The sequence below is a fragment of the Equus caballus genome, chromosome 10 (assembly GCF_041296265.1).
Source record: "Equus caballus isolate H_3958 breed thoroughbred chromosome 10, TB-T2T, whole genome shotgun sequence".
Taxonomy (NCBI): Eukaryota; Metazoa; Chordata; class Mammalia; order Perissodactyla; family Equidae; genus Equus; species Equus caballus.
Window position 1 is genome coordinate 15,999,896 of NC_091693.1, and position 27,692 is coordinate 16,027,587.

Sequence of the window (27,692 nt, forward strand, 5' to 3'; positions counted from 1 at the left end):
GGGGGGTGGGGGGGGGGGGGGGGGGGGGGTCAAGGAAGGTTTCCTGGAGGAGGCGATATGACTACTGAGCTGAGACCTAGAGGAAAGTGGAAATAGATACTAAAATAATAAACAACTAGACTATCCCAATGCAAGACCTGCTCACCCTCCCAGGGACTATGTAAAGTTCATAATAACGGCGCATGATACTGATCACTTCCTAAGCCTGAGACCTGGGGCCAGGTGCTTTATATTCACGATCTCACTGGGTCTTCCCCCCAACCCGGCGGGGCAAAAGCGGAAGAGAAACAGTGGGTACTGCTATAATGCCTAGTTTATAAACGAGGAAGAAACTGCGGCTCCAAGAGATATGTCCCTTGTCCGGGATCATGACACCCTCCCCGGGCCAGAGGTCTCTCAACAAGTGTCCAGTCTTGGAGCTGTAGAAAGACACAGAGCTAAGAAAGAGGTGGAGCTCTCAGACCCTGGAAGCCGAGTCCAGAGCGGCGAGGTTCGCTAGACAGCCGACCGCTGAGGGAACGCGCATGCGCACTAAATCAGGCGGCCCGAAGGCTTGGGGAGGGGTTGACAGGTGAGAGAGAGGTGGTGGCCGTGAGAACCCTGAAATAGTAACTCGGAAGGCACAGAAAGACTATCACCTAAGGGACTGGTCAGGGGACCAGACCAGGGGTCACAAGGCGAGGCTATTGGCCCAAAGCCCTGCTCCCCGAACCTGGGTACGGCAACCAGGAAGGCTCCTTTAACGCAAGAGGGGCGTGGTGGAGCGCAACGCTTTCAAGCGTTACGGTGGCCGGGAAAGATCAAGAATCATGAACCGGAAGGACATGAAGAATCGGCGGGGCAAAGAGAACAGGATCGCCTCGAAGGCTCATATAGCTGAAAGATGAGGGTTTATTCCAGCAGGCAGAAGAAATGGAGCCTGTAGGAAGCGCATATGTTGACGAGAGAGTCCTGAGAGTACGGAGCAGGCAGCGTTTCTACTAGATGAAAACAAAAGGGCTGCGGTGGGGAGGGGGCGTACGGTGGCTGGGTTGGCTCTTTCATAGCCGGAAGCGGCTCTCCCGAGAGGCGTGGCTGAGGCGCTTTTGCCGGTACGGTGGCCGACGCGTCGGGCCAGGTGTGAAATCTCGCGCGATCACGCTGGCGCTGTCGGGGTCGGGGCGGGGCTGGCGGCGGGGGCGGGGACCCAGAGCGGGAAGATGGCGGCGGCGCAGGAGGCGGACGGGGCCGGCAGCGCCGTGGTGGCGGCCGGGGGAGGCGGCTCCGGTCAGGTACGGAGGCCGAGAAGGGCCTGAGGGGTTCTTCCCCACCCGGTGGTCCTCCCACGGGGCGTGTCCTGCCCTTTTTCGCGGAATCCCATGCATCGGGGGCTCCTTGCCCAGAGGGACCTTGAATGCCGGGCCCAGGCGAGGCCAGGCGGCCCGGGAGGCCGGACAGTGCGGGGAGCGGGGCCCTGTTGCGCGCCGGGTCCCCTGCACGCTCGCGCTAGGCGGCCACCAGCCTCGTTGCTCGAGGCGGGAGACAGTGGCGTGGTGGGACGCAGACCTGTACCCAGGCTCCCCGGGTTCTCGACTCCGCGGTTCCAGGCTCCAGGACCGTTCCTAGGGTGGTCGGGCTCGCGGTGCCTGGGGTGTGGGCAGTGCTTGATTAATTGGGAGTTTTCTAGCTCTGGGGAAGTCAGGTTATCATCGTGGGTAAGGGCACGGGCTGTGGAGGCCAACAGACCCATTTTACAGATGGGAATCCAAGGAACGGCGACACTAAGGCACTTGCAGAAGGTCACCCGGGTTGGGTTTGGGATCCATTCCGTGTGGAAGTTACCAGGCATTGCTAACCCCGGGGTCAGGCCAGCGATGGGTGTGCTTTTGGCATAAACGAGTCCTATGGGGGTTAGTTCAGGTGCTCATGACTTCTGACCCATTGCCCTCTCTACTAAACTGAGGCTGCAGAACGTACGAGTTCAGGCAGCCACCCTTCCAGCGTTTAGGGAATCCACAAAGTGACAGCAAGGTGCTGTCGACCCACCCACTGGGATGTCGCTGACATGTGGGAGGCAGCACAGGGAGAGGAGGGCAGCTTGGGAAGGGAGGATGGAGCTGACTTTCTGCGTGACCTCGGCAAGTGACTCCCCCTCTTTGGGCCTTCATTTCTCCAGTGGTGAATGGAGGGGTTGGACAGGAGGGCCAGCCGTAGGATGGGCCACAAAGACAGCTCCAGCCATGTCCCTGCCATCAGTGGAGTGGGAGAGAAGGCTGACATGCAAAGAGTTAGCATCCTGGATGGCTAGGGTGGTGCCAGAAGTCTGTGCCCAGGACTGAGGGAGCCCAGAGGAGGGGCAAGTAATGTCACCTGGGGAGGACCCCAGGATGAAGTTTGCGTGACAGAGCCCAACATACCTGGTTCAGCATCTTCAACCAGGGGCGGCCTCAGGAAATGTCTATTGAGTTAGTGCTGGAATGAAGACTCAGTCCGTGTCTCCAGGGGCTTCCCAGTCTTACTGAGGTCTTCCCTCTGTGACTCGGTGGTGGTGGTGGGGGGGTGATCAGAGAGTCTGGGGCTCAGGGAGCCCTGAGCTTCCAGAGACACCCCCCCCCCCACCATCATCTCTTTTCCCCCCTCTGCTTAAAACTGTTCCAGACTTACTCGTTTGCCTTGAGGATAAAGTACAAACACTTTAGCAGATCAAGGCCTCGGGTGATCTGACTTTGCTTGAACCTCGGCGCTGTTGACATCTTAGGTTAGATAATTCTTCCCTGTGGGCGCTGTCCCATGCATTGTAGGATGTTTAGCAGCATCCCTGGGCCCTACACGCTAGATGTCGGTAGCGCACACACCCCTCCCCAGTTGTGACAACCAAAAATGTCTGCAGATGTTGTTAAATGTCCCCTTGGGGGCAGAATTGCCCCCGCTGGAGGACCCCTGGCCGAGAGAAGCATCAGCCGCCCCGAGCCTCTCTTCTTTCCGAGAGTGTGCCCGCTATCTCTTTCCCCAGGCTTTGCATGTGTTTCTTGCTTCTTTATCTGGTTGATCCTTACTGGTCCTGTGCATCTCAGATGTCCCTCCCTAGGAAGCCCTCTCTGACCCTCTCAGACTGGATCAGGGCTTCCACAGCCCCCTGGGCTCCCGTGCCCCAGTGCTGCCCACTCTGGGTTGTCACTGTCTGTCTCCTCCACCTGACTGGGAGCCCCTGGAGGGCAGAAGTGAAACTGTCTTGGTCACCCCTGTGTCCCCAGCACCGCCTGGCCCGAGACCCGGCACAGAGCCGTGCTCAGTGTTTGTGGGATGGATGGCTCTTGAGGCAGAGGCCAGGCTGAGGTGGAATTCCCACGGTGGACCCCGGCCGTCAGTGAGGACGTGCTGGAAAGCCTGTCTTCACACTCCCAGCCCCGGCCCGGCCTCCTGGTCTCAGCTGCTTCCTGAGCCCCTTAGTGGGTGTTCCTGGGGATTGTGTGTGAGGTTGGACATGTGGGTTCAAGAGCAGGAACTGTGTCTTGGTCACTGCTGTGTCCACAGCCGCCACCACCCTCGCCTGGCCTCCAGGGCCTAGCCCAGAGTGGGCAGACCCTGAGTCTCAGGCTCCAGCCAGCCTGCTCTTCCTTCGGCTGGGGGCTCAGACACAGGGTCCATAGCTCTCCCGTTCATTCCTTCAGCTACTGTGTGTTGAGTCCCCACTGCATGCTAGGCCCCATGCTGATGCTGCGGGTACACCCAGGAACAGAACAGAGGTCCTTCCCGCTTGGGGCTCACGTCCTAGTTGAGGGCTGGGCGTGGGTGTGGGTGTGGCAGGGAGGAGAACCCACAGGGATAGTAAAGAGGATAAGTGAAAATATATAGCGGGTCAGATGGCAATAAGTGCCATGGACAGAAATAGAGCCGGGGAGGGGGCTAGGAAGTGAAGGGTGGGTGGGAGGGTTGCAATTTCAACGAGGTAGTCTGGGAAGGCCTCTCTGGAGGTAGTCTGGGAAGGCCTCTCTGAGGAGGCGGCTTTTGAACAAAGACTCGAAGGAGATGAGAGAGGGAGACATGCAGATACATGGGGGGAAAGCCTTTCAGGTAAAGGGAACAGCCCCTGCAAAGGCCCTGAGGTGGGAAGTGCCTGCTGTGATGAAGAAACAGCCAGGAGGCTGTTGTGGCTGGAGCCAGTCAGCGAGGGGAAGTGGGTGAGAGCAGAGAGGCAGGGAGGGGCCATGGTGAGGACTTGGCCTTTACTCCGAAGGAAGGAGGGCCACGGGAAAGTTACCTGTTTATCGAGGTATAGTTTTGATACCATGACACTCACCTGTTGTCAGGAGAGAGTTCAGTGGCTTTTGGCACCTTTATGTAGTTGTGCGGAGCCGCCACCCCCATCCAGTCTGGAAGCCCTGCCTTCCCCTCAGCACCTTTGCGTATAAGCTTTTGTGAGGACGTCCGTTCTCGTTTCTCCTGGTAGAGACCTACGAGTCGGGTTGCTGGTTTGCGCAGCAAGGGCACATTGAACTTGCTAAAGATCTGCCGTCGTTTTCAAAGCAGTGGCTCCCTTCTTCCCACGAGCCGTGTGCAGCCCTTCAGTTTCTCCACACCCTCAGCCGCACTTGCGACTGTCGTCTTTTGGGTTACGGCCATCCTCCTGAAGGGGCGGCTCGCTGTGGGTTTCGTTTGCATTTCCCTGGGAGGGCTTCCTGCCAGCCTGTCCACCACTGCGGCTAAGACAGCAGACCTGGGAGTCAGCCAGACCTGGGTTCAAATCCCGGCCTGGCCTTAAACTTCCGTTTCTTGACCCAGAATCAGCTCAGACCTGCTGGAAACCCTTACTCGGCCCCCCAGAGCTTCCAGGAGGGAGGCCAGCCCTGAGCGAGGGGACCCTGGGCCTGTCTAACCTGGCCTGCCCCTGGCCAGCCCCTTCCCTCCACCTTTCTGTCTCCCAGTAGGCCCTTCACCCACACGTCTGACAGCTTCTCGGGGAGGCCGCCCCCACCGCCCAGTCCAAGTGGGTCCCTGTCCCCCGCCCTGGTGGCTGTCATCTGCCCTGCTTGTTTCCTCCAGACCACTTTGCCTGTTTTCCATCTTTAATGGTCCTGTTGACTGTTCTGCAGGCGTGTTTCCCTCTAGGCCCTGAGCTCTGGGAGGCACCACCTAGCACAGGGCCTGGCGCACAGTAGGTGCTCAGGAAATATTTTTCCAACACCCGAAGGAAGTCTTTGCTGTCTAAAACATACCGATATCTTCACAACGTGGCCCTTGCGTCAGAGAGGGGAAGTGACAGGCCCAGGGTCTCACAGCCGGGAACTGAGGGACCCGCAGCCTAGGTCTATCAGATCCCACAGCCCCCACCTTTTACCACGGTGCTGCCTCACACTTTGGGGGATGGCAAGAAAGAGCTCTTGCTGGTGAAGGGGCAGGAGGTGACAAGTGACACATTTGACAAACACTGGCCTCTGCTCCGTGGCAGCCCCATCTGGCTGGGTGGGGGGGACCTCTGTCCCTGCCCCCCGGGGTGTTTGAGGCTGACAGAAGACTTTGCAGAGGAGTAGGCTTGGGGCGGGGCAGTGGAGGCCCGGAGTGGAGTGGATTGGGTGGCCTGGCGCCCGGGGGGCCCTTCAGGGAGCATTTGTTGATTCCACAGGTGTCTGTGGAGCCTCTGCTCTGTGCTGGCCCTGTGCTGGGTGATGCTCCTGCCTAACGGACGTGACGGTCCTGGTCCTGCCTCTTGAAGGCAGTGGGGTGAGGGGACAGAGCTGGGAGGACCAGGGAGCCAGCAGGAGCAAGGAGAAGGGCGGGAAGAATTGGGAGAATGTTCCAGGCCTGACATCATGAAATTGTGCTGCCGAGCGTCTGAGTGAGGAGTCTTCCTCCGGGAAGCCCCGCCTGCCTCCCCAGCCTGCCCACCCCCGTCACCTTGCTGCTGCCACCCTTCTTGAGTGACTGGGACAAGTGACTTAGATTCCCTGAGCCCCCGTTTGCCCGGCTGCCGGTTGGAGACGTCCGTAGTTCTGGCCGCCCTGGGAGGCTGTGCCGCGTCCGCTGCCCGTGCCTCCGCTGAGGCTCGTGGGAGCGCAGCTCTGGCTCTGGCTGTGTTTTTCTGTATCCGTCTCACCTGCTGACTCAGGAGCCCCTGGAGGGATGGGCCCCACACAGGGCTGGCCGCAGAAGAGGCCTCAGGAACTGTTTGCCCAGGGAGGGAGAAACCCAAGCCTTGCAGGCTCTGGCACCTTCTGCCTTGTCCCCAGTAACTGTCTCCTGCGTCCTGGGCTCCGGCCCCAGGGAGCCAGCAATGGCCCGTCCTCAGAGTCAGCCCATGTCTCTCAGCTTCCCTTCTACCCTCTGCTTCCCTCATTGTGTTCTCTGCACTGACCAGCTGGTTATGTTTTAGGGCTCACCTCCGACGTCCCCTCCTCCAGGAAGTCCACCCTGCCTCCCAGGCTGGACCAGGTGCCCCCTCTGGGCTCCTGCATCCCAGCCCTGCCCACTCTGGGTCATCCCTGTCTGGGGATGGGTCCGGCTTCACCTCTGAACTGTGGGCCTCAGGAGGGTAGCCCAGTATCTCAGTCACCCGTGTCCCCAGCACCAAGTAGGTGCTGGCAGAGTGTCTTCCTCTTGAAGGAAGAGGTCTCACGCCCCTTCCTAGGTGCTGTTTTTTATCCCTTCTCCAGTTACTGGTCAGGCACCCCCTGTGCTCAGCCCTGCGCTGGGCCGGGGTGCACGGTAGTGCCTGGGACAGCCCCAGTGCCTCAGGTCGCCTCCTCCCTCCTCACCCCAGCTCTGTCCCCGGCAGGTGACCAGCAATGGCAGCATCGGGAGGGACGCGCCGGCAGAGACCCAGCCCCAGAACCCACCGCCCCAGCCAGCACCCAACGCCTGGCAGATCATCAAAGGCGTGCTGTTCAGGTGAGCAGACGGGGCTTTGCTTTGGTTCCCTGAAAATCATTCAGGTAAGAAGAGCGTGCAGCAGCCAGGAAACCGTCACTGAGCACAGCCGTCCGTGCTGTATCGGTGGCGGCCTTTTTGTCTATGATAGAATTTTTGCATTGTGTGCAGTAGACTGGTCCGCTTGCTGGGGCCGCTGGGGCGGACAGCACAGACCGGGCGGCCTGAACAGCGGCAGTGCATCTCCTCGCAGTCCCGGAGGCTGGGAGCCGCCTGTCAGCAGGGCTGCTTTCTCCTGAGGCCCTTCCCCTTGGCCTGTAGATCGGCGGCCGTCTGCTCCCGGGGTCCTCGCGTGGTCCCTCTGTGTGTGTCTGTGTCCTGATCGTCTCTTCTTAGAACCACACCAGTCACTGGGTTCGGGCCCACCCGTAGGACCTTAGTCACCGCTTTAAAGGCCCTGTCTCCAAATGCAGCCACCGAGGCACCAAGGGCTAGGACTCTGGCAGGTGAATTTGGGAGGACACAGTTCAGCCACAACATACACATTACAGAAAACTTACCCCTTGAGCTGTGTTCAGGTGTACCGTTTAGCACGTTGACGTGTTGTGCAGCCACCACCCCCATCCGTCTCCAGAACTTTTCCATCTTCCCAAACTCAAACTCCGTCCCCGTTAGACACTGAGTCTTCATCGCGCTCTCCCCAGCCCCCGACAACACCTTCTTCTTTCTGTCTCTGTGCCTTCCGCTGTCCAGGGACCTCAGATAAGTGAGTGACACAGCGCGTCCTTTTGTGAGGGGCTCGTGGTGATCTGTGCGCGTGTGGACTCACTTGGCCGTTCCTGGGCGGTGGAAGCGCAGGGCCTGCCTTCTCAAAGCCCGGCCCCTGACGGACGCCCTGGGGAGACACTGTGTGGGGCAGGGGACATACCGGGGCCGAGTTCGGTCCCTGTCTGCCTAGACCTGGTGTGGTCCCCACCTCTGCTCTGGGCCTTCGTTCACCTCTCTGCCAAGTGGACATTTCTTTCTCTTTCTGGAGAGGTGTTAACAAAACGGTCAAGAGGCCAGGCCAGGCAGTTAGGCAGTCACTTCTTCCCGTTATGTGCCGTAAAGAATACCAGGGCAGAGGTGTTTAAAAGAGTCCTCCCCTTGGCTAGAACATCTTCCCACAGCGATGGCCTGCTGCAAGGGAGCCTGGGAAGTGTGGTCTGGGTTCTGGGAAACGGAGCACCGGGCTGCAGAGCAGGGCTTCTGTTGCTGAGGAAGAAGGGGAGGTTGGTTTCTGGGGCAGCTACTCGTCTCTTCTGTGCCGTCCTATTAGTATTTTCCCTAAACTCATAGATATTATGTGCTTGTTGTAGAAGATAAAACAGTTCAAACAATAGGTAAGAGTATAAAGCAGTGTACCATCTTGGTGGCTCTCCCAGAAACATACCTGTAACTGGCCTTAACGGGATTATTTAAGGATGCTCACACACAGCTGTTCAAAATAGAGAAGAATGGGGAACAGCCTGCTTGTCCACAAAAGGGGATCAGCTCCAGAAATTTGAGGGACAGGGGGCTGTCAACCAGTATGTAACAGCACAGGCCTGCTCTGACCTCTGAGCTGTGTGACCAGTCAGGTGACCGCCCCTAGTGCCTGAGTTTCCACCTCAGAGATAGGACTCCTGCCAGCTCACAGGTCACCGAAAGGATGCCGAGAGAATCTCCCAACAGGGGACGCAGGAGCCCGCACAGCCCCAGAGTTGGCCGTGATTGCTTTTGTTGTTCAACGTAAAAAAAGCTTAGAAAGTATGTTCTAAAGAGAAACACTAAAAAATAGCCCACAATTCCCGACATGGTCACCAATCACATTCCGGTCAGGGACAGGCCCTCCCGCCTGCTGTCCTCCAAGAGGGTCGCACAGCCGTGCAGGAAGGAAAGTCCCACTGCTCAGTGTGGACACCTGGGGTCATTCCTGATGTGGACCCCAAGCTTCTTCAGCCATGGAACCCTGTCCCACTCCTCCCCCGGGTCCAAGAAGGACCTAGAATTTTCTTATATATCGGTTTCTTTTTGTCATGCTTTAAGCAGCTATGAATAAAGATTATTTTTATCTTTCCCTTCATTTTTACATAAGAGGCAGCCTCTTACACAGTTCTGCACCTTGGCTTTCTCATTAAGAGTGTGTCTGCGCGATCTCCGCCTCGCTGCGTGGGGAGCTTCCTTCCCGTGGACGTGGTTAAGCCCCCACAGCGCCGCCACTTTCCTTCCTTGGAACCGGCAGCACCAGACAGCAGGCCGGGGGGCCCGAGACCATCGCGTCTGGGCTTCTTACAAGGGGGTTCAGGGTTGGTTTCAGGGGTCTCTGAACTCCTTGGAATGGCCTTTTGTGGGTAGAGGGCAGGTCTGTGGTTTTCAGCACGTCTTCCAAGTATACCAGTGGTTACCTGGAGTGGGGGCAGGGTGGCAACTGGGCGGATAAATGGACGGGGTCCGAGGGAGAGTCTTCATTATACGTCTTTTCATGCCTTCAAAATCTTTCTGAACCCGTGATTGTAGTACCTGTTTAGGGTGGGAGGGAGGGTTGAAGGCTCTTTTATTTGCTTGCTCTGGAACGTTGAGAAGCATTAGGTGAGGGCTGGTCCCCTGCGGGCTGGCCTCCCAGGGCGGGGCTTCCCGCCTGCGGTGTGGATGGCGGGCGGGGTCCACAGGCCCTCGGAGAGGGTCGCAAAACTGTGGGTGGACGGGGACGCACAGATGTTCTGTGGGAGACTAGGGGGCTGGACTCCTAAAAAGTCCGGCCCAGTCTGCCTCGTTTGACGTGTGGGCACCCAGAAGTCCAGAGGGGTTGGGACCCCCACAGACCACCCCCTAAGCCAGGGCGTCTCTGCTCGTGGGTGTCCCTGCTCCCACACTCTCCTTTGGCGTATTTTCGAAAGTGGGAGCCTCTCTTGCGGCGCTGGGGTCCCCGGAGATCGCTGGTCTCAGACCTTCCCCAGCGCCCACGTCACGGACTTCTCGGCGAGGCAGCAGGTGGCGCAGCTGGGCCCCCGCCCCTGGGAGCCCGGCCCCCAGGGCTCCCTGGCTTCTGCAGGGAGAGACGAGTCCCTGCCTGCCCTTCGCTGGGGTTCGGGGTTCGGTAGGGAGGGACCCCACCTGCACGCGCATTCCCTCACAATGTTTTTCCATGCCGGAGTTTGTTGTCTGTCTTTTTCCTGTGATGAAAATAACAGCAATAATAGGTAAGACTTCTGAAGCGCTTATTGTGTATGTGCCAGGCTCTGTTCCAGAAGATGTATGCATCTCGTTACGTATGTGTGTGTGCATCTCTCTCAGTGCGTTTAGTGTCTGTAAACAACCCTGAGAGATAGTAGTGTTACTATCTCCATTTTAACTGTTGAGGAAATGGAGGCCCAGAGAGGTTGAGTCTCGCCCAAGGTCACACAGTCACTAAGTGGCATAGCTCGGCTTCAGATCCAGGTATTTGCAGCTTAGAGGCTGAGGACTTGACCTCTCTGTTATATAGCTTTTCACATGTGTAGTTAATAAGTACTTGTCTCATTTAATAATTACACCGCTGCGTGTATCTGGGAGACCTGAATTAACACAACAGAAGTTTATTTCTCTCTCGTGTACCAGTCTGGACCTAGGCAGATCGGGATTCTGCAGTCTTCTGTGACCCAGATTCCTTCCTGCATTTTGTTCCACCATTTCTAGATTTTGCCTTTTATCCTCATGGCCAAAAATGGCTGCTAAAGATCTAGCCATCACATTCACATTCCAGGAGGGAAGATGAAATCAAGGAGGGGTGCTCTTTCTCTTGAAGGCTACTTCCCAAAAGCCTAAAATAACACATTGTTTTTCCGTTTTATTGACCAGAACTTTACCCCGTGTCCACACTCAGCTGTAAGCGAGGCTGGAATTGTAATCTTTATTCTGCATGGCCAAGGGCACCAGCCAAAATTTAGTTTTCTTATTGAGGAAGAAAAGGAAGATGGATATTGGGAAACAACCAGCAATCTGCTACAGTTTTGTCTGGGGGCTTTTATTTGCCCCATTTAAAAACAATTCAAAGAGAAAAGCATACAGAAGGTAAAAATCACCTGGAGATGCCCATCATTCGTCGTCACTGTGTTGGTGGTGTTCCTGTTACACGTGGGTCCCCATGCACGCTGTTTGTATCATGCACGGTTTGTAAGGCAGTCTTGTGTTTTGAGGCGTTTTGTGTTCTCTTTTTCCTTACGCTATGCCGTCCCCTCCTTCCCAGCCACAGGAATGTACTTTAAAATCTGACGTCTGTCATTTCACACCTTTCTCTTTTATGTCTTTATTGTGTAAAGGTGTGTATACAGGTTGGAATTTTTTTTTTTTTTGGCTTTTTATTGCAGTAAAACACACATAACATGACATTGCCCACTTTTCAGTGCGCAGCTCAGTGGCACGAATCCACTGACAGTGTGGTGCAGCCATGCCTGCCACCCGCCTCCAGAACTTCATCCTCCGGGCGGAACCTGTCCCCGTTAGACCCTGACTCCCCCTCCCCTCCCCCAGGCCAGCTTTGTTGTTAACAGAGTGTACTACTGTGTTATAAAGCAGAACCGCGTTCTGTGCGCATCTTCATCTCCCGTCCCCTGGGACAGTGTCCCGGTGCTGCCCCCAAGTCACTTGCAGTCCTCAGACTGGCTAATAGCGTGTTTATTCAATTTTGTGAACGGAGAAGATGACTGTAAACTCTCTGTTTTAACAGAGATAGCGTCATTTTGTTTTTATTTCTGTTTTTCCTGTCATGTTATTGAGTACGCATCTTCCGAAGCTGTCTCGATGTACCTTTCGCAGGTTTTCTAACAGATTCTGAGGCTTCTGCGTTCCATGCTTCTGAGCATCGCAGACTTTGTTTTGGCCTCTGCTGGGGCTCACTCAGTGCCTGTTTCCTCGTGTGCCTGGCTTAGCCTGGGCTGTGCGTTGGTCGTTAGATGTGAAAAATTCGTCACGGGAGTAATTTCAGGCCTGGGATGTGCACGATCTCCTGCAGAGAGGACTTGCTTTGCGTCTGCTGGCTGCCCGGGGCATGGGGCATCGTCCCCCCACTCTCCTCGAACCACCTTCAGGCTCTGGCCCCGCCTACCTGTCTGTGACTCCCAGGGAGGGCCAGGCCCCTCCTGCTGCCCCTCGTCCTGGGCCCAGAGCCCTGTGGGGTCTTAGCTTCTCCTGGCGTAGGTCTTTGGTGAGCTCGTGTGGCCCTGGGCCAGCATTTCTGTCACCATCAAAGTACCTAGCCTGTGTCCTCAGACACCAAAAGAAGCTTCCGGTGCTCCCCTGCTTCTCTGGGTTCCAATCTCCCCTTCAGTTTTTGTGTGGTAAGTTTACAGTCTTGTCCATTTTTCAGTGCTTTTAAGAATATATATTTACATAGATTCACATGTAAACTTGATTAAAAATATATGAAAGACAACGCGTATGAGCCATATATATTGTTATTACGTCATGGTGTATAATTATATGTGTAAAAGTAGTATGGGTTTTCTTAGAGGATTAATTTTTCTCCGGCTTCTCCGAGTCGGTTCCGGCAGGAGCGTTGGTCCGAAGCCCCAGCCTGTTGCTGCTAACGGTGAAGACTAACCCGTTACTTACTGTCTGCTTCTCTAGTTTTCAGCCGAAGTTCTGAAGTGCTGCTCTTCCTGAGCTGGTGCCTCTAAAGGCTTCAATTCCAGACTCTTAGCATCCTCTCACTTGGGGATCCCAGGGGACTGGGACATTAGGTTTCCTAGGCCAGAAGTTTCGAGGGTCCAAGCCCCTGCAGCCCCGTGGCCACTGGGAGCTCCTGGAGGACTGGGGGTGGGGGTCTGCGTGGAGACCAGGGCAGCCCAGGCCCCCATGCTGGCACACAATTGCAGCTCCTCGGACACGGCCTTTGGGGGCGTCCGTCCTCTCACCAGCCCCGGGTAGGCCCTGGCAGTGCCGCCGAGTCAGCGGGAGCTCAGGTGGAGCCACGCTGGAGAGAAGAGGCTTGGTCCTCACCCTGCCCTGCTTCCCTCCTCAGGATCTTCATCATCTGGGCCATCAGCAGCTGGTTCCGCCGAGGGCCGGCCCCTCAGGACCAGGCAGGCCCCGGAGGAGCCCCGCGCGTCGCCAGCCGCAACCTGTTCCCCAAAGACACTTTAATGGTAACCGCCAGCTGGGAAGGCGGCCCCTGGAGAGGAGGGCGCGGGGGAGGGCACAGGGCAGTGACAGGGGCCATCGGGACACACCCTGGCCCTAGTCCCTGGCGGGTCTGTGAACAGGTCTGGGGTTGAGGAATCCTGGGTCCCGCCACAGCCCTTGAAACCTGAGTCACTCAGGCGACACCCGGAAGGAGAAAGTAAATTCTCTAGGTTTCATGGTGCTGCTTTCTGGGGAAAGGGGCGCCAGAGGCTCCACGCGGCTTGTTAAGAGCTGTCTTAACAGGGTCCATACGTAGTTTGTTTCAAAAGTATGTTCAGGCTCTAAAAGTCGCGAAGGGAGGGGTGCAGGGGCCATGGCAGGAAAGTGGGAGGGAGAGAGCTGAGGCTGGCGGGGTCGGGTGGGGCAAGGGAGCGGCCACAGCGAGGCTGCGGACTCCAGGCCTCGGCCACCTTCGCTGTCTCTGCAGCTCTGGGCTTCCCGATTTCATGGCCTTCAGCAGGGTGACCACCGCTCAGCTGTTCTGTTCAGCAGGCCACTGGGGCCCTGGACAAAGGTGGCCGCGGGGACTTGAGAAAGGAGGGTGTTCTCAGGCCCGGCTTCCCGCCTCCCTGTGTTCTCAGTAGCTGATGCTCCCGCACCTCTGGACTGTGTTATCCATAAGCTGACGGAGCCCTGGCTGTCAGAGGCCGAGAAGGGAGAGGATAATTCAGGGAGATCCTGATGCTGTCGCACTCCAAATTCTAATTGGCAGCCAGGCCGTGGTTCAGTTGCGTTTTGCTTATAGATGTCACAGACGCAGACCAGGACAGATGTGGCGGGAGGATGAGAAAAGAGAACATTTATTCTACCAGCTGCTGCTCTTCTCCCCACCACCCCCTCCCCCACAGCATGGTTCCTTAATATCTTGACCACGACCACAGCTCTTCATCTGCTCTTTATCCGTCCACCTTCAGAGGCTCTTAGCAGCAGCCCTCAGCTCCCCTCTTCCCCTCCCGACAGAACCTGCACGTGTACATCTCAGAGCACGAGCACTTTACAGACTTCAACGCCACATCAGCGCTCTTCTGGGAGCAGCACGACCTTGTGTATGGCGACTGGACCAGCGGCGAGAACTCAGACGGCTGCTACGAGCACTTCGCCGAGCTCGACATTCCACAGGTGGGGACAGTTCCTGGTTTCTGGCCCCAAGGCTGTGCAGGGCACCAAGCTGGGCCATCTGGTGGAAGCCTCCTGGCAACCCTGGGAACTGGGAAATGTTAAGTCCATTTGACTGATGAGGAAACTGAGTTACAGAGGGGTTAAGTGACTTACCCAAGGTCACACAGCTAGTGAGAGATTCAAACTCAGGCTGTCTGGCTCTGGACTCTGGCATCCCCAGGTTCAAATCCTGCCTCCTCCAGGAAACCCTCCCACACTCACAGGCTCAGGTAGTTGCCCTCTCTGGGCTCTCCCACCCAACGTCTGCCCACTCTGAGTTGTCACTTTCCCCATGGGACTGTGAGCCTATGAGGGTAAGGCTGGAGCCGTCTAGGTCACTGCTGTGCCCCCAGCTCTGGCCAGCATGGGGCCAGGTGCAGAATCGGTGAGTGTTGACGTAGTGTTGGGGCTGCCCTCTCATTCATATCCCCAGCAGATCTCCTCCTTGGCCTCCTGGTGGGGAGGGGCGTGTCTCTGTCTGTCTTGGTCTGTGGGGGTGATGGAAGCAGGGTGTGGATGCAGTCTTTCTGAAGCAAGTAGGATAAGCCATGCTGAGGGGTGCTCCCAGCCAGACCTCAGGCCCCTCCTTGGACCCAGGAAGGCTGGGGGGCAGCGAGCCGGGCAGTGGGAGCTGCTCCCAGGACTTGGATCAAACCCTCCTTCCAGCTTTGGGTGGGAGGAGGGTGTGTCATTGTCCCTGTGGGATTTTAATCTATGGAGGTGATTGAGGGACGACCTGGGAAGGCCAATGCCATTGAAAGGAGAATTTACTGCATTTCCCAAGAGGAAAGGGCACAGCACACGTGCGGGCCACGTGGGAAGCACCAAGTGTGGTCAGGAGCCAGAGCCAAGGCCGCAGACCGTGTCAGGGTTTCCAGGGGAAGAGCAGGCAGAGGAATCAGCCTGGGACAGGCTGGTTTGGGTACTGTGACGGGCTCTGGGCTTGAGGGGTCTCTAGTGTCTGGCGCCTGCCCTGGCTCATCCAGGGCATCTCACTGTGAGCGTTAGATAAGGGGGTGGCTCGGGTGTAGACTGGAATTGGTTGGTTTGTGGATAAAGCCATGTGGGCAGGCTGCTGCCTTGTGAACTGTCTTCAGGAATTAGGGAGCCCTGGGAGGGACAGGCTTTCCCTGGCCAGCTAGGTCCCCAAGATGTCAGAGCTACGTGAAATGTAGAAAACGTGATTAACACAGAGGGAGGGAAGGAGGACACGGGGCAGCCGGGGGGTCCAAGCTCTGCTCGAGGATCAGCCAAGGGCTCAGGCGTGGCCCTGGCCCTCCACCCCGCGCTGCTTCGGTTTCCTGTCTCTGCAGGTGGGGTGGGAAGAGGCCCCCTCCTCAGGGGAGAGGGGACGCAGGGTGAGAGGCAGAGCTGCACAGGGGCCCACACCCTGGGCTCGGCTCCCCTGATGCTGCATGTCCCATCACCCCTCTGCGTGAGCCCTGGTCGCCTCATCCAGAAAATGGAGATTGTAACACGGCCCACCACGTAAGGCTTACGTGGGTCACGTGTGTGAACCCGCCGGGTCAGGCAGTTCCCATGGGCAGTGCCCATGCAGGCCGACCTGCGTTGTCCCCCTATGGAATGAATCAGGGGCTGATGGTCACTGAGCCCCACTCTGGGCTCAGTGTCTGTGCTGGGTGGTCCTCACAGCACTGCTGTGGGGACAGCACTGATCACCCGCCCCCTGCAGGTGGGCACAGGCTCAGCCTGAGGTCACACGGCCAGGGTGTGCAGAGCGGATTCGAACCCGAATCTCTCTGACTCTGGTGTTGTGCTTTTAACCGCTCAGCCACGCTGCCCGCCCGCCGGCCGGAGAGTTGGGGATGGGGAAGTTGCTGGGGCGGCGGTGTGGGGCCTCACTGTTTCTTCTCCCCGTCGACCCACCATGCAGAGCGTCCAGCAGAACGGCTCCATGTACATCCATGTCTACTTCACCAAGAGTGGCTTCCACCCAGACCCCCGGCAGAAGGCCCTGTACCGCCGGCTCGCCACGGTCCACATGTCTCGGAGTAAGTCCCTCCCCGCAGCCAGACCCGCCGTCCAGGCGGCCGGCATCCTGGGAGCCCTGGGCCAGTGGACGGGCCTCAGATCTCAGGCGCACGAGGGTGGGCAGGCAGCCTGCGCCCAGCAAGGCTGGGACAGGCAGGCCGGCTCCAGCCCCTCCCACCCTGTCTGCCTCTGTGGACCCCCACAGGCAGACGGGAGAGGAATCAGCTTCGAAAGAGCAGGAGGAGAAAGGGGCTTTTGAAGGGCCGGAGACGAGTTCCAAAGGGGAAGGGCGGGGCCGTCTGGGACACAGTCCGGGCCTGGTAGGAGACGCCGCTCAGGAGTTTGGGAATGAACGACCAATTGAGAAATGAACAGAGAGATCCGGGGGACCTTGGGGACTTGTTGGATCCAGCGCGATCTCTAATCATGTCTGTATCAGCCCAGCCCAGTGAACAGGCCTGCACAGATGCCCGCCCTGGGGTGTCTTGTGGGATGATGCTGGCTCCCGGGTGGCCTGACTGGCCGGTCGTGCATGGCCGTGCTGTGGGCCCCCCGTTCCCAGATGTACGCCTCTGGGCAGCACCCTTCCTTGCCAGAGGCAGGGTGGTGAGGGCCGCGTAACTGGACCAAGTCCCCCACTCTCCTCCTAGCTGGCCGCCGGCTGGCGCTGGGTGCCCCCTGGAGAATCCCAATCCATGAACAAGTGCCTGGGACTGGGAGCCCCGAGAAGCCCTGTGTCAGGGCTGGCCCTGCACGACTCCTGATGCGGCCTTTGACACTGAGGTCTTCTCCACCCAGGGCAGCTTCTTCAGCTTTATGTCTCATTGCACATATGTGGTTTAAAATACAAATAACTCAACAAGACAGCGAAACTCATCTCCTGTCCCCCCCGCCCCTCCTCCCACAGCTCCCTCTCCCCACAGCAGCTGCCCTCAGCTCCTTAGCTGTCTCTCTGCTATTTCATCCCCACGGCTCCCAGTAACGAGGCGAGACTGCAAGTCCTTGCTTTCTCAGTCTTGGACGTTATCTCTTGCCGCTCTGGAAGAGAAAAATCTCAATACAGGAATATCATTTGGTTAGATTAACATTCAGTGTTTAAAGTGGTTTTGAATACATGGCTATTTGCATCTGAACCGCATGGTGAACATAGTTTATTTTTCTTCTTTGTCCAACTTCTTGTTTTCTGTGGGTTTAATCGTTGTGGGTGTCTTCTTGCTCCCTCAGTGTCTTTGTGCTTGAGTCCACTGTCTCACCGTACTTGCGTTTCAGCAGATCTGGAAACTCACGGCTCCCTCAGAAAGCCCCCGTTCCCCTCCGGTGAACTGCGTGTGCTCCGCCTTGCCTTTCTGTCACTGCACCTGTGGGTTTGGTTAAGGTCCCTGGCTGTTGTCGTGTGGCACAGCAACAGATGTACTTCTGTTCCTGTGGGTTAGATCTTTCCTGCTTCTTTTGGTAGAAAAATATCTCAGAGGATGATCATTTTTTTGTTAGCGTCTACACTGGAGGAAACAAAAAGTTGGTGACCCTATGTCGGTCCCCAAAACCAATTTGGAAAGGTCCCCCTGTGTTTGCTGAGTGCTGTTCTGCGTGAGTGTGGGATGTGCTGTGCAGGATGCTCCGCCCGGCTGGCTTCCGCGCAGCCAGATCTGCAAAGATGCAGGAGAAGGGGTGTGTCCCCGAAGGTGGGTTCGTCGGGTCTGGGTTAGACGTGCCCGGGGCCTCAGAGCTTGCCTTGAGTGTGACCCAGGTGGGTGGCTGCTCACTTGCGTCCCATTTCCCCCAAGTGACACCAATCATTTCTGTGGTTTTGTGTTTGGTGATCCGTGTCACTGTGTGATAAGGTCATGTTCACGGTTAATGCGACACATCTTGGCCTGGTCTGCAAAATAGAGTCTAGCCCGTGTACCTGAAAAGCCCACCAGCATCATCCAGGCCTCCCTCCCCGGCCTCACAGCTGGGACCCCTTGGAGCAGGGACTTGCGGGGACTCCAAGCTGGCCACCCGCCGACTGGAGGGCGGAGGACGAGAGCGTGGGATCGGAAAGGCCCCCGTCTCCCCGGAGGGCCAGTCACCAGTCCCGAGAGCAGCACTGTCCCCTAGAGACGCGGCACCAGCCGCAGAGTCATTTTAAGTGTTCTAGTGGCCACATTAAAAAAACTGAAAGAACCCATAAAATTAAGCTTAGTAATAATTTTATTGAGGTCAGCGTATTGTCATTCAACGTGTGATCAGTCTGAGAACACGGCTTCCCACATTCTCTCTCCCTCTGCACTAAGGGTCACATCCGGTGTGTGCATTGCGCTCACAGCACATCTCAGGACCAGCCACACTGTCCCGGCTCAGTGGGCTGCTGTGGCCAGTGACCACCACGCTGGGTGGTGCAGTTCTAGAAGCTTTAATTCCTAGAAAAGGGGGCTCTTTCCTCCCCACGGAAGGCAGGTCCATCTCATATTGTAATCCCATCTGGATGCTGCCAAGCTGCAGAATGTTCTCCACCCTGAGCCAAAGCCTGTCTCCTGTCCCTCCCCCTCCAGGCCCTCTGGCGCCGGTGGGCACGGCTCCTCCCCTCCCTGTGCTCTCCCAGGTGTGGACCAGCTGCGGAGCATGTCCCCCTGGACTTTGCTCTCCAGTATGCCTGACCTCAGCTGTTTACTGCTCTCCTGGACGTGGGGGCAAGGTCTCAAATGAGCTAGTGATAGAGGTGGTGGGATGGGACTTGTGGTGGCAGTAAGAGCAGCAGGCGCTGGGCTGGAACCCCAAGTCAGTGCCCACAAGTGTTTTTGAATGTGAGCTTGTCCGTAGCGTCCAGAAGACCCCAGCCCTGGTTCTGAGGGGGTGCGAGGGCGCTGGGCCCTGGGGTTTGTGGGATGTGCAGGGACACTGCCTGGCTGCGCTCTGTGGGACACAGAGCTGCTTCACGATGGTCCCACCATGAAGAGGTGGGGCTTTTATCCGCATTCTCCAGAGGAGGGACCAGGGCCCAGGGAAGCGACATGGTCACCAACATGCCTCAGCTCATGGGAGACGGGATGTGACCCAGGGCCCCTGCTCTTGGCCAGCTCCCTTTCCCATTTCCCCATCTCTCCCTGGCCCTCGGGGGCAGGCTGGAGAAGGCAGGACGGGCAGGCCGAGTTTTGTCACAGCATAAGGAAGAGCTGGGAAGTGGCCCGGGTGGAGGAGGGGAGATGGAGCATACGCAAGCGCCAGCCCTGTCTCCTGGCGAGTCTTGGCGAGGTTCTGGGCAGGGTGGCAGAGAGCCTGTGGCCCACCTGGCCTCTGCGAGTGGAAGCGAGGTCCACTCCTGGCTGGGGTTTCACAGCCCCGAAGTATTTCTCACATTGCTGGCCCCAGGCCTTCTCCGGAACTGTCCACAGCCCACCTGTGTGTGTGTGTGTGTATGTGTTCTGGTCGTCACTGAGCCCCTCCTGTGAGGAGACCCCTGCTGTGCTGGATGCATCGGGGTCCACACGGGCCCAGCCCCTCCTGGGCTCCACAGACTGGTGCAGGGAACAGACAGCAGCAGGTGGTGAATGCAGGGGAGCGACAGAGGGCTGTGAAGGAAGGGGAAATGTCCCAAGGAGCATGGCCGGGTGCCTCCTTCCGTGGGGGGGCAGGGGAGCCCCGTGGAAGAAGGACACTTAACCAGGGACTTGAGGGGGAGAAGGAGCCCCCCAGGAAGATTCCAGCCGCAGTGGGGAGTGCCAGGTTGATGCACAGCACGTCCGAAGGGTCAGGGTTGGCATACTGGAGGAGAGGAGTGAGGCAGGCGTGGGTGGGAGGTGGCAGGGGCTGAGAGGTCAGGGGCTGTGGTGGGCATCGCAGGCGCCCTGCTAGGGCCAGCGGGGGCACCTGGGGTCCTGAAGCAGCAGGAGGACACGGTCAGATACTTGGTTAAAGGACCACTGGCCGCCCTGCAGAGAGGGCAGGAGCAGCCAACGGGGGCCAGTGAGGTGACACGGTCATCCAGGAGCGGGCGCCGTGGCCAGCCCTGTTGGTGGGAAGAGTGGTGGGATTTGAGGCATGTGCTGGAGGAGGCGTCCACAGGATGGGCTGATGGAGTGGACGCCGCAGATTCTAGCGGAGGACAACTCGGGTTTCTGCCGGGGCAGTCTCGGCGTGTTGGCGCTGCTGTAAAGATGGGAGCCTGGGGCTGGACAGGGTGAGGGCCCTCCAGGCTTTCCGGCTGCCGTCAGTGTCAGCTGCGGGTGGAGGAGTGGGGGCAGCTGTTGGTGGGCAGGGGTCTGGCATCTAGACCCCGGAGGTACCAGCAGGTCTCATGTCCACCTGCTTCCTGCCTCCCCCCACAGTGATCAACAAATACAAGCGCCGGCGGTTTCAGAAAACCAAGAACCTGTTGACAGGAGAGACGGAGGCCGACCCGGAAATGATCAAGGTAAGCACCGAGGCGTGGTCAGGTCCTGGGGGCGTCAGCCGTTCACAGCCCCGCGGCCACCCACCCAGCTCCCGTCTGGCACGACTGCTGAGCCACGGCGGGGCCTGGCAAAGCCGCCTCAGCCCATGAGCCTCGATTTCCCTCTTGGAATGGGGCTAGGAGTAGGAGCTCCCTCTGAGGGGGCGGGGAGGTTCGGGGGAGTGTGTGACCGCCAGCACTGACGGCGTGGGCACCTGGCGCGCTTGCCCCAAGTGTCGCAGCCACGAAGCGGCAGGGCGGGGGCTCACAGCCGGCAGCCAGGCCTTGGAGCCTGGGCTCAGCCGGCACGGACGAGGCCCCCATCGTGGGGCTCTCATTGGAGTCCTCCCGGGTGGCTGTGGCGCTTGCCTGTGTTGGGCACCAAAAGCTGGGCTCTCTCCTCGAGGTGGTCCCAGGCAGGAGGGGTGGTCCCTGAGCGTGGAGGTCCCACTTTGCAGCCTGGGTTGTGGTCCCGTCCAGATCTGCGGGCTGGGTTTTCTGCTGTCCGGTGCCCGGGGGATCCAGGAAAGCGCGTCTGTAAAGGCTGGCGTGGGGGCTGGCTACAGTGAGCCCTCGGCCAGCGGTCGCTGTGGCGGTCGCTCTTCTGCTGTCGTGTTGTCACGGGAGCCCTCAGGGGGAGCCCAGCAGTGCCTCTGAGGCCCACCAAACCCCATTTCCCCTCAGAGGGCCGAGGACTACGGGCCCGTGGAGGTGATCTCCCACTGGCACCCCAACATCACCATCAACATCGTGGACGACCACACGCCGTGGGTGAAGGGCAGCGTGCCTCCCCCCCTGGACCAGTGTGAGCCCCTGCCCTGGGTTCCTCACCCGCCATTTCCTTGTCTCCGCCCCCTCTCGCCCCCCTCGCCCCCTAGAGATCTCACTGGGTCTCCACCCCTCCCAGGGTCCCTGCCCTGGCCGGCCCCTCCCCAGACATTTCCCTTTCTCTCCTCCTCTCCCTGCCACACCCACTGGTGACCCCAGCACCGACCACCATGTGCCAAACCCGTCTGCAGACAAGCCCCACCCAGCCCACAGGTGTTTTCACGAACAGCGCATCAGTTGCCAACTTCGAAATCAGGGCAGCCTCACTTAAAAACCCAGATTTCCGACTCCTTTTATAAAACCCTGCCACGTGGTGACCCGCAGGGCAGCCGTGGGCTGGCGCTGAGCCTCAGTTGTCCCCTTCGGTTGGGGCCTGCCCAGCCCTTTCTACCCTGTCCCCTCCACCAAGGGCAGGAGGCCTTTCAGCTCCTCGTGGCGCAGCTGAGAAATGTCCCCTGTCCTCCAGTCTGTCCGAGGGGCCCCATGGGGTCCCCGCAGACCTCTGGATTTGCCCTCTTTGTTCCCGAGGCTGAGGGAGTCCCCACCGCCGCGGGTCCCCGGGGCCTCCCGCCCGGGCTGAGCAGAGCCACGTCGCGTGTGCCCGCAGACGTGAAGTTCGACGCGGTGAGCGGGGACTACTACCCCATCATCTACTTCAACGACTACTGGAACCTGCAGAAGGACTACTACCCCATCAACGAGAGCCTGGCCAGCCTGCCGCTGCGCGTCTCCTTCTGCCCGCTCTCCCTCTGGCGCTGGCAGCTCTACGCCGCCCAGAGCACCAAGTCGCCCTGGAACTTCCTGGGCGACGAGCTGTACGAGCAGTCAGACGAGGAGCAGGACTCGGTGAAGGTGAGGCGGCGGCTGCCCGGCCCCTGCTGGGCCGAGGAGGCCCGCGGTCCCCCTGCCTCCTGGGCCCCCTGCCTCTGGCCCTGGCTCACTGGGGGGCCTGCTCCGAGGCGTCTGTGGGCCTCTGTCAGCTTTGCTGTTTGCTTGGCCGGGCCCTCTGCGTCTGGACACGCCCCTCCCTGCTCCTGCCCCGGACTCTGGGCTCCGGCTTGACGTGTCTGCTCCCTCTCACTGTCCTTGAGCATCTTCTGGTGTCTCCCTCTTCTGCGTGTGTCTGTGAAGCTGAGACCCGGTGTGCTTGCCTGGGGTCGTCTTTGGAGATGCGTTTCTGTCTCCCATCTCCCCTTCTCTCTCCATTTCCCTCCCTCCCTGTCTGTGTGTCACTCGGCCACCTCTCTCTGCCCGTCTGCCCAGCTCTGACCCACTCCCCTCCTGGCCAGCACTCTCTCCCCCTCTCTGGGCAGCCCCGGGGGTCAGGTCTGTGGGGAACATCAGCAGGTCCTCTGGGGCTCCCAGGGGAGGAGAGAGGGGTCGGCTCATGCGGGTGCTGCGTTGGTCAGCCACGGGCGAGGGCACCGCAGTGCTCACAGGCGTGTCCCCCACTCCCCAGGTTGCCCTCCTAGAGACCAACCCCTACCTACTGGCGCTCACCATCATTGTGTCCATCGTCCACAGTGTCTTTGAGTTCCTGGCCTTCAAGAACGGTAGGGGTGGGACCCTCAGGCCTTTGCGAGGCCGCAGGGGGCTGGGGACAGGAGGGTGCGTGGCACTGGGTAGGGCCTGCCCCCTCTCTCTTCCCCTCCATCCCCATAGGTCCTCCCCCTACTGGGGTCTCTCGGCCCTACTCTCCAGAGGAGTGGTGAGCTGGGGAGGGCAATGGCCTCAAAACTCCCAGCCCAGAAACTCCCATCCACGGGCGCGGCACTGGGTGGGGCCGGCCTGCTGCTCTGCGCGGCAGAAGCCAGGCCAGCAGCCCAGGAAGCGGCCGGGGAACTCCGAGGCCGGGAGCAGGGAAGCCCCAGCGCTGCTCCCGCCCCCTGCCCAGCAGGCTGCCTGGTAGGGAGGCCCCTCGGGGTCGACTGGACAGGGCCCACCCGAGGGGGAAGGTGACAGCCCTGTCCCCAGAAGGCTCCAAGGTTCCAAAGGCCAACAGTGGTGATGGCAGCCATTGCAGGGCCTGGCCACGTGCCAGGCACTGTTGTGAGTGCCCTAACCTGTTAGCCCCTTGGGTCCCCACAGCCACAGCCCATGAGGGCACCTGTCACTGCCTCCACACTCCAGGGAGGCCACGGGGGCTCGGGGTTAGCACCTTGCCCATGTCACCCAGCTCCCAGGTGGCCCAGGCAGGATCGGACCCAGGCAGCCGGCTCCAGCACCCACGCTCAGGCCCCTTCTCCCTTCCCCAGGGAACCCCAGTCTGCGGAGGCCTGCTGCTCTGCAGCTTCTGGAAGGGGCCGTAGTAATGAGTACTGTTATTAGTATTATTAAGACAATATTGCCATGATTGAGAATTACCTTCTAGAAAATTCTAATGTCAGAACTGGACAGCAGGTGTTGCCCACCACCTGTAGGGAGGGGGTCCTTTAGCCGTGGTGTGTGGCACGCTCGCTGTGCCTGGGACATGCCAGCTCACAGATGCTCTGCTGACTGCGAACAGGTTGCCTCGGGTGCCTCTTTTCGTGACGAGAAATGAGGACCCAAAAGAGGTAGTCAGTCACCTGAGGTCACACAGCTGGGGCGTGGGCCTGGGTGAGCCCAGCTTCACACTCATGTTTGCTGCCTCCCCGGTGTGAGGTGGTACTTGGGGCCGCCCACCCCCACCAGAACCCCATCTCCAGACCCCTTCTTCGCGGTCAGGATTGGGGTTCTGTGAGCGTCCCCTTCAGATTCCCCAGGGTGTGATGGTCTGATGGGGGTGGGGGGAGCCTGCCAGGTGTGCCAGAACTCGGGAAGCCTGCGGGCGAGTGGCCCTGTGTCACGGGCCTCGCTTCGCCTCTATCAGGCGTTGCAATGGGTCAGCCCCTGTGGCTGCAGGCGCCAGACCTCAGCCCAGCCAGGGTCAAACAGCACTGTGTCCCCCTCTGGCTGCTGGGGAGACCGGGCCCTGTGGTGGGTCCTGGAGCAACATCAGAAGGAGCTCCGGTTGGAGACCAGTGTCCAGGGCCCTTGCTTGTGTCCCAAGTGCGTCCATGGGCCCGTCCTTCACGGTTCCAGGGGGGCGAGCTGGAGGAGGTGGTCTCGAAGCATGGGTCCCAGATCTTCCCTCCCAGGGGCAGTGGCATGGCACCAGGGTGCACAGCCCAGGTCTGGCATCACAGAGACCCGGCTTCCGTCCAGATTCGGCCAGGCCAGGCTGTGCAGCCTCAGGGAAGTGGCTCCCTGACCGGTCTTAGCACCTGGCATGGGGTGAGCACCTGGGATATGGCAGCGGTCCCGTCACCGTCACTACCAGTCGAGGGGCTGCACCCTGGGGGGGTCTGGCATGAGGACTGCAGAGGTCCTCCTGCCTGGGGCTCCGGGCGGTGCCCATGAAGCTGACTCTTCGTCGGGGGGAGTAGCGTGCACCCCTTCCCCTCGGCAGGCCCAACGCGGCCCAGGGTCTGAGGAGGATGGGCATGCAACCTCCTGGCTTCCTCCCCCTCCCACACACAGATATCCAGTTCTGGAACAGCCGGCAGTCCCTGGAGGGCCTGTCCGTGCGCTCCGTCTTCTTCGGCGTTTTCCAGTCTTTCGTGGTCCTCCTCTATATCCTGGACAATGAGACCAACTTTGTGGTCCAGGTCAGCGTCTTCATCGGGGTCCTCATCGACCTCTGGAAGATCACCAAGGTCATGGATGTCCGGGTAAGGCCAGCGCCATGCTGTTCCAGGGGCCACGGGGGTTGGGAGGGGGTCGTCTGGCCCAGCCAGACCCTGGAGCTGGCCCTGGGGGTTTCCCAACGCCTGCCACACTCCCAGGACAAGGGGATTTTCACACCGGGGGATTTTTCAGGTCACACGAGGGCAGGGGAACTGGGAGCAGTGGGGAAGGGCAGGGGCTGGAATTGGCTGGGGGGGGCGGGAGCCAGCGCGGCAGCTGACCACGGCTTCCCTCCCCGTCCACAGCTGGACCGGGAGCACAAGGTGGCAGGACTGTTCCCCCGCCCAACCTTCAAAGACAAGTCCACATACGTCGAGTCCTCGACCAAAGTGTATGATGACGTGAGTGTCCCCCACCCTGGGCCCCGGGACAGGCTCCAAGCACCCGCACACTCCTGGGGGGCCAGGGGATGGGCAGTGGGTGGGGGACCAGCGCATCTGCCTGCTGCCTGTTGGGCCCCCGCTTTATGGCCTATGTCACACCCTCTAGTGTCCCCCGCCTGCCATACATACTTCCTGGCTGAGGCCAGAGTTCCCAGGGCCACCTGGAAATCCCCCGGGCCGGCCTGCCAGACCAGGTGTGGGTGAGTGAGGGTGGGGAGCAGGGGTGCCTGGTCCCAGACCCGCCCGTGCCCCACAGATGGCGTTCCGGTACCTGTCGTGGATCCTCTTCCCGCTCCTGGGCTGCTACGCCGTCTACAGTCTCCTGTACCTGGAGCACAAGGGCTGGTACTCCTGGGTGCTCAGCATGCTCTATGGCTTCCTGCTGACCTTCGGTGAGCAGCACTGAGCACACCCCCCGCCCACGCGGGCCGCACTGGGGCCACGGCAGCAATCACACCAGCCCGGCCTGCCCTCCTGCTCTCGGCCCAGTGTGGGAGCCAGACTTGTCCCCAGACAGGGACAGCCCAGGGTGGGCAGGGGTGGCCTGTGGCAAGCCTTGAAGGCGTGCCTGGTCCAGTCTGGGGGTCAGAGAGGGCTTCCAGGAGGCCACGAACAGTGCATTTCAGTCCCTGTCCTCAGGGGACCCACAGAGTGAATAAGCAGACAGCGAGTTACAGCGTGTGATGAGAGGGGTGCACGGTAGAGGGGGGTCAGGGAGATCTCTAGGGGGGTAATGTGTCAGCTGGGGCCTGAAAGATGCTAAGGAGGGAGCTATGCAAAGACCTAGTCATGGAGGACAGAGCACGTGCAAAGGCCCTGAGGTCAGATGGGCCTGGGGGCTGGAAGCGGCAGGGAGGCCACTCTGGCTGGAGCAGAGTGGCGAGGGGAGGGAGGCTGGAAACGCGGTCAGAGGAGGCAGGGTCCGGACGCCTCCACTCACGGCCAACCCTTCGCCACCGCAGGCTTCATCACCATGACCCCCCAGCTCTTCATCAACTACAAGCTCAAGTCCGTGGCCCACCTGCCCTGGCGCATGCTCACCTACAAGGCCCTCAACACCTTCATCGATGACCTGTTTGCCTTCGTCATCAAGATGCCCGTCATGTACCGTATCGGCTGCCTGCGGGACGGTGAGGCCCCCAGGGCTGGGCACAGGCCGACTCAGGGCCTGGTCTGAGGGAGGGGGCTCGGCCCAGTCTCCCAGGACCACCCCCCTCACCCCGCCCCGTTCTCCCCAGATGTGGTCTTCTTCATCTACCTCTACCAACGGTGGATCTACCGCGTCGACCCCACGCGGGTGAACGAGTTTGGCATGAGCGGCGAGGCCCCCACAGCAGCCACCCCCGTGGCCGAGGCCCCGACAGCAGCAGGGGTCCTCCCAGCCGTCCCCGCCACGCCCACGGCCCCCGCAACAGAGGAGGCCCCCACGCCCCTGCCCGCCAAGCCCAGCCAGGGGGCCAGCTCTGCCAGCGAGCCCCAGGAAGCCCCTCCAAAGCCAGCAGAGGACAAGAAAAGGGATTAGCCACTCCTCGTCCTCCTCGTCCACTCCAGCTCCTGGTGACCACCACCCCCGCCACCCTGGCCCCCTCGCCTCCCTGCCGTCGCCCTTTCCCTGGACAGATGGGGCCAGGGGTGGGAGGCCCCCACGGGCCAGGGCCCAGTGTGGTGTGGGGGCCGGGCAGCCCAGGGCACGTTGTTCGTGGAGGCGCCGTCTGTCCGTCTGTTCCTCTGTGTTTCTAGCCATCTCGCCCCGCCAGCCCAGCACCATCGGGAATCATGGTGAAGCCGACGTGGCGCTGCCGAGGGGGGCCAGGTGGGGGCGGGGCCGGGGCCCCTCGTTGGGACACCCACGGCATCCATCATCTTGTCCCCCGTCCCGGCCCACGCCCTCCTCCCAGACCGCCGCCCTTTAACACAGTCTGGATTTAATAAATTCATATGGGTGTTTAACTTAAACTCGCCAACCCCCCGCCTGCCTTCCTCCGCCACCTCGGAGAGCGGGTGCCGGTGCCTCTTCTGGCCTGGGAGGGAGACCTGCAGAGTGCGGCACACGGTAGAGTGGGGACAGTGACCCTCTGGGCCAGGCCTCATCCTCACGCCTTCCTCTTCCCAGCAGCCCTCTGTGCCTGTCCTGTCTCCACAGGTGGGGAGGCTGCTTGGCAGGACCTCCATGGGCCTGTGCTCTTGGC

The 27,692-nt window shown here is 59.8% G+C and overlaps 1 protein-coding gene across 4 annotated transcripts; it reads left to right on the top strand.

The window, feature by feature from the left end:
* On the top strand, positions 1-27,459 carry CLPTM1 (CLPTM1 regulator of GABA type A receptor forward trafficking). 4 transcript variants are annotated; one of them, XM_070223014.1, is made up of 14 exons: positions 1-1,117; positions 6,752-6,864; positions 12,863-12,986; positions 13,984-14,142; positions 16,076-16,193; positions 20,481-20,566; positions 21,269-21,389; positions 22,020-22,264; positions 22,872-22,965; positions 24,914-25,104; positions 25,366-25,461; positions 25,760-25,895; positions 26,466-26,633; positions 26,742-27,459. In XM_070223014.1, exons 3-14 carry the CDS (start codon positions 12,984-12,986, stop codon positions 27,023-27,025), a joined length of 1,701 nt encoding a protein of 566 aa, XP_070079115.1. In that variant the 5' UTR covers positions 1-1,117; positions 6,752-6,864; positions 12,863-12,983; the 3' UTR covers positions 27,026-27,459. The 4 variants fall into 4 exon arrangements, with proteins under 4 accessions (XP_070079115.1, XP_023505649.1, XP_070079116.1 ...); XM_023649881.2 differs by having other exon boundaries at positions 32-957; XM_070223015.1 differs by having other exon boundaries at positions 803-1,091.
* The last annotated feature ends 233 nt before the right edge of the window (positions 27,460-27,692 follow it).

Bases quoted from the DNA above. Each gene is read 5' to 3' on its own strand.
- CLPTM1 (XM_023649880.2), top strand. From the start codon at position 1,200: ATGGCGGCGGCGCAGGAGGCGGACGGGGCCGGCAGCGCCGTGGTGGCG. The intron at 25,105-25,365 runs GTAAGGCCAGCG...CCCCGTCCACAG, and splicing joins CCAAGGTCATGGATGTCCGG to CTGGACCGGGAGCACAAGGT. The intron at 25,462-25,759 runs GTGAGTGTCCCC...CGTGCCCCACAG, and splicing joins CGACCAAAGTGTATGATGAC to ATGGCGTTCCGGTACCTGTC.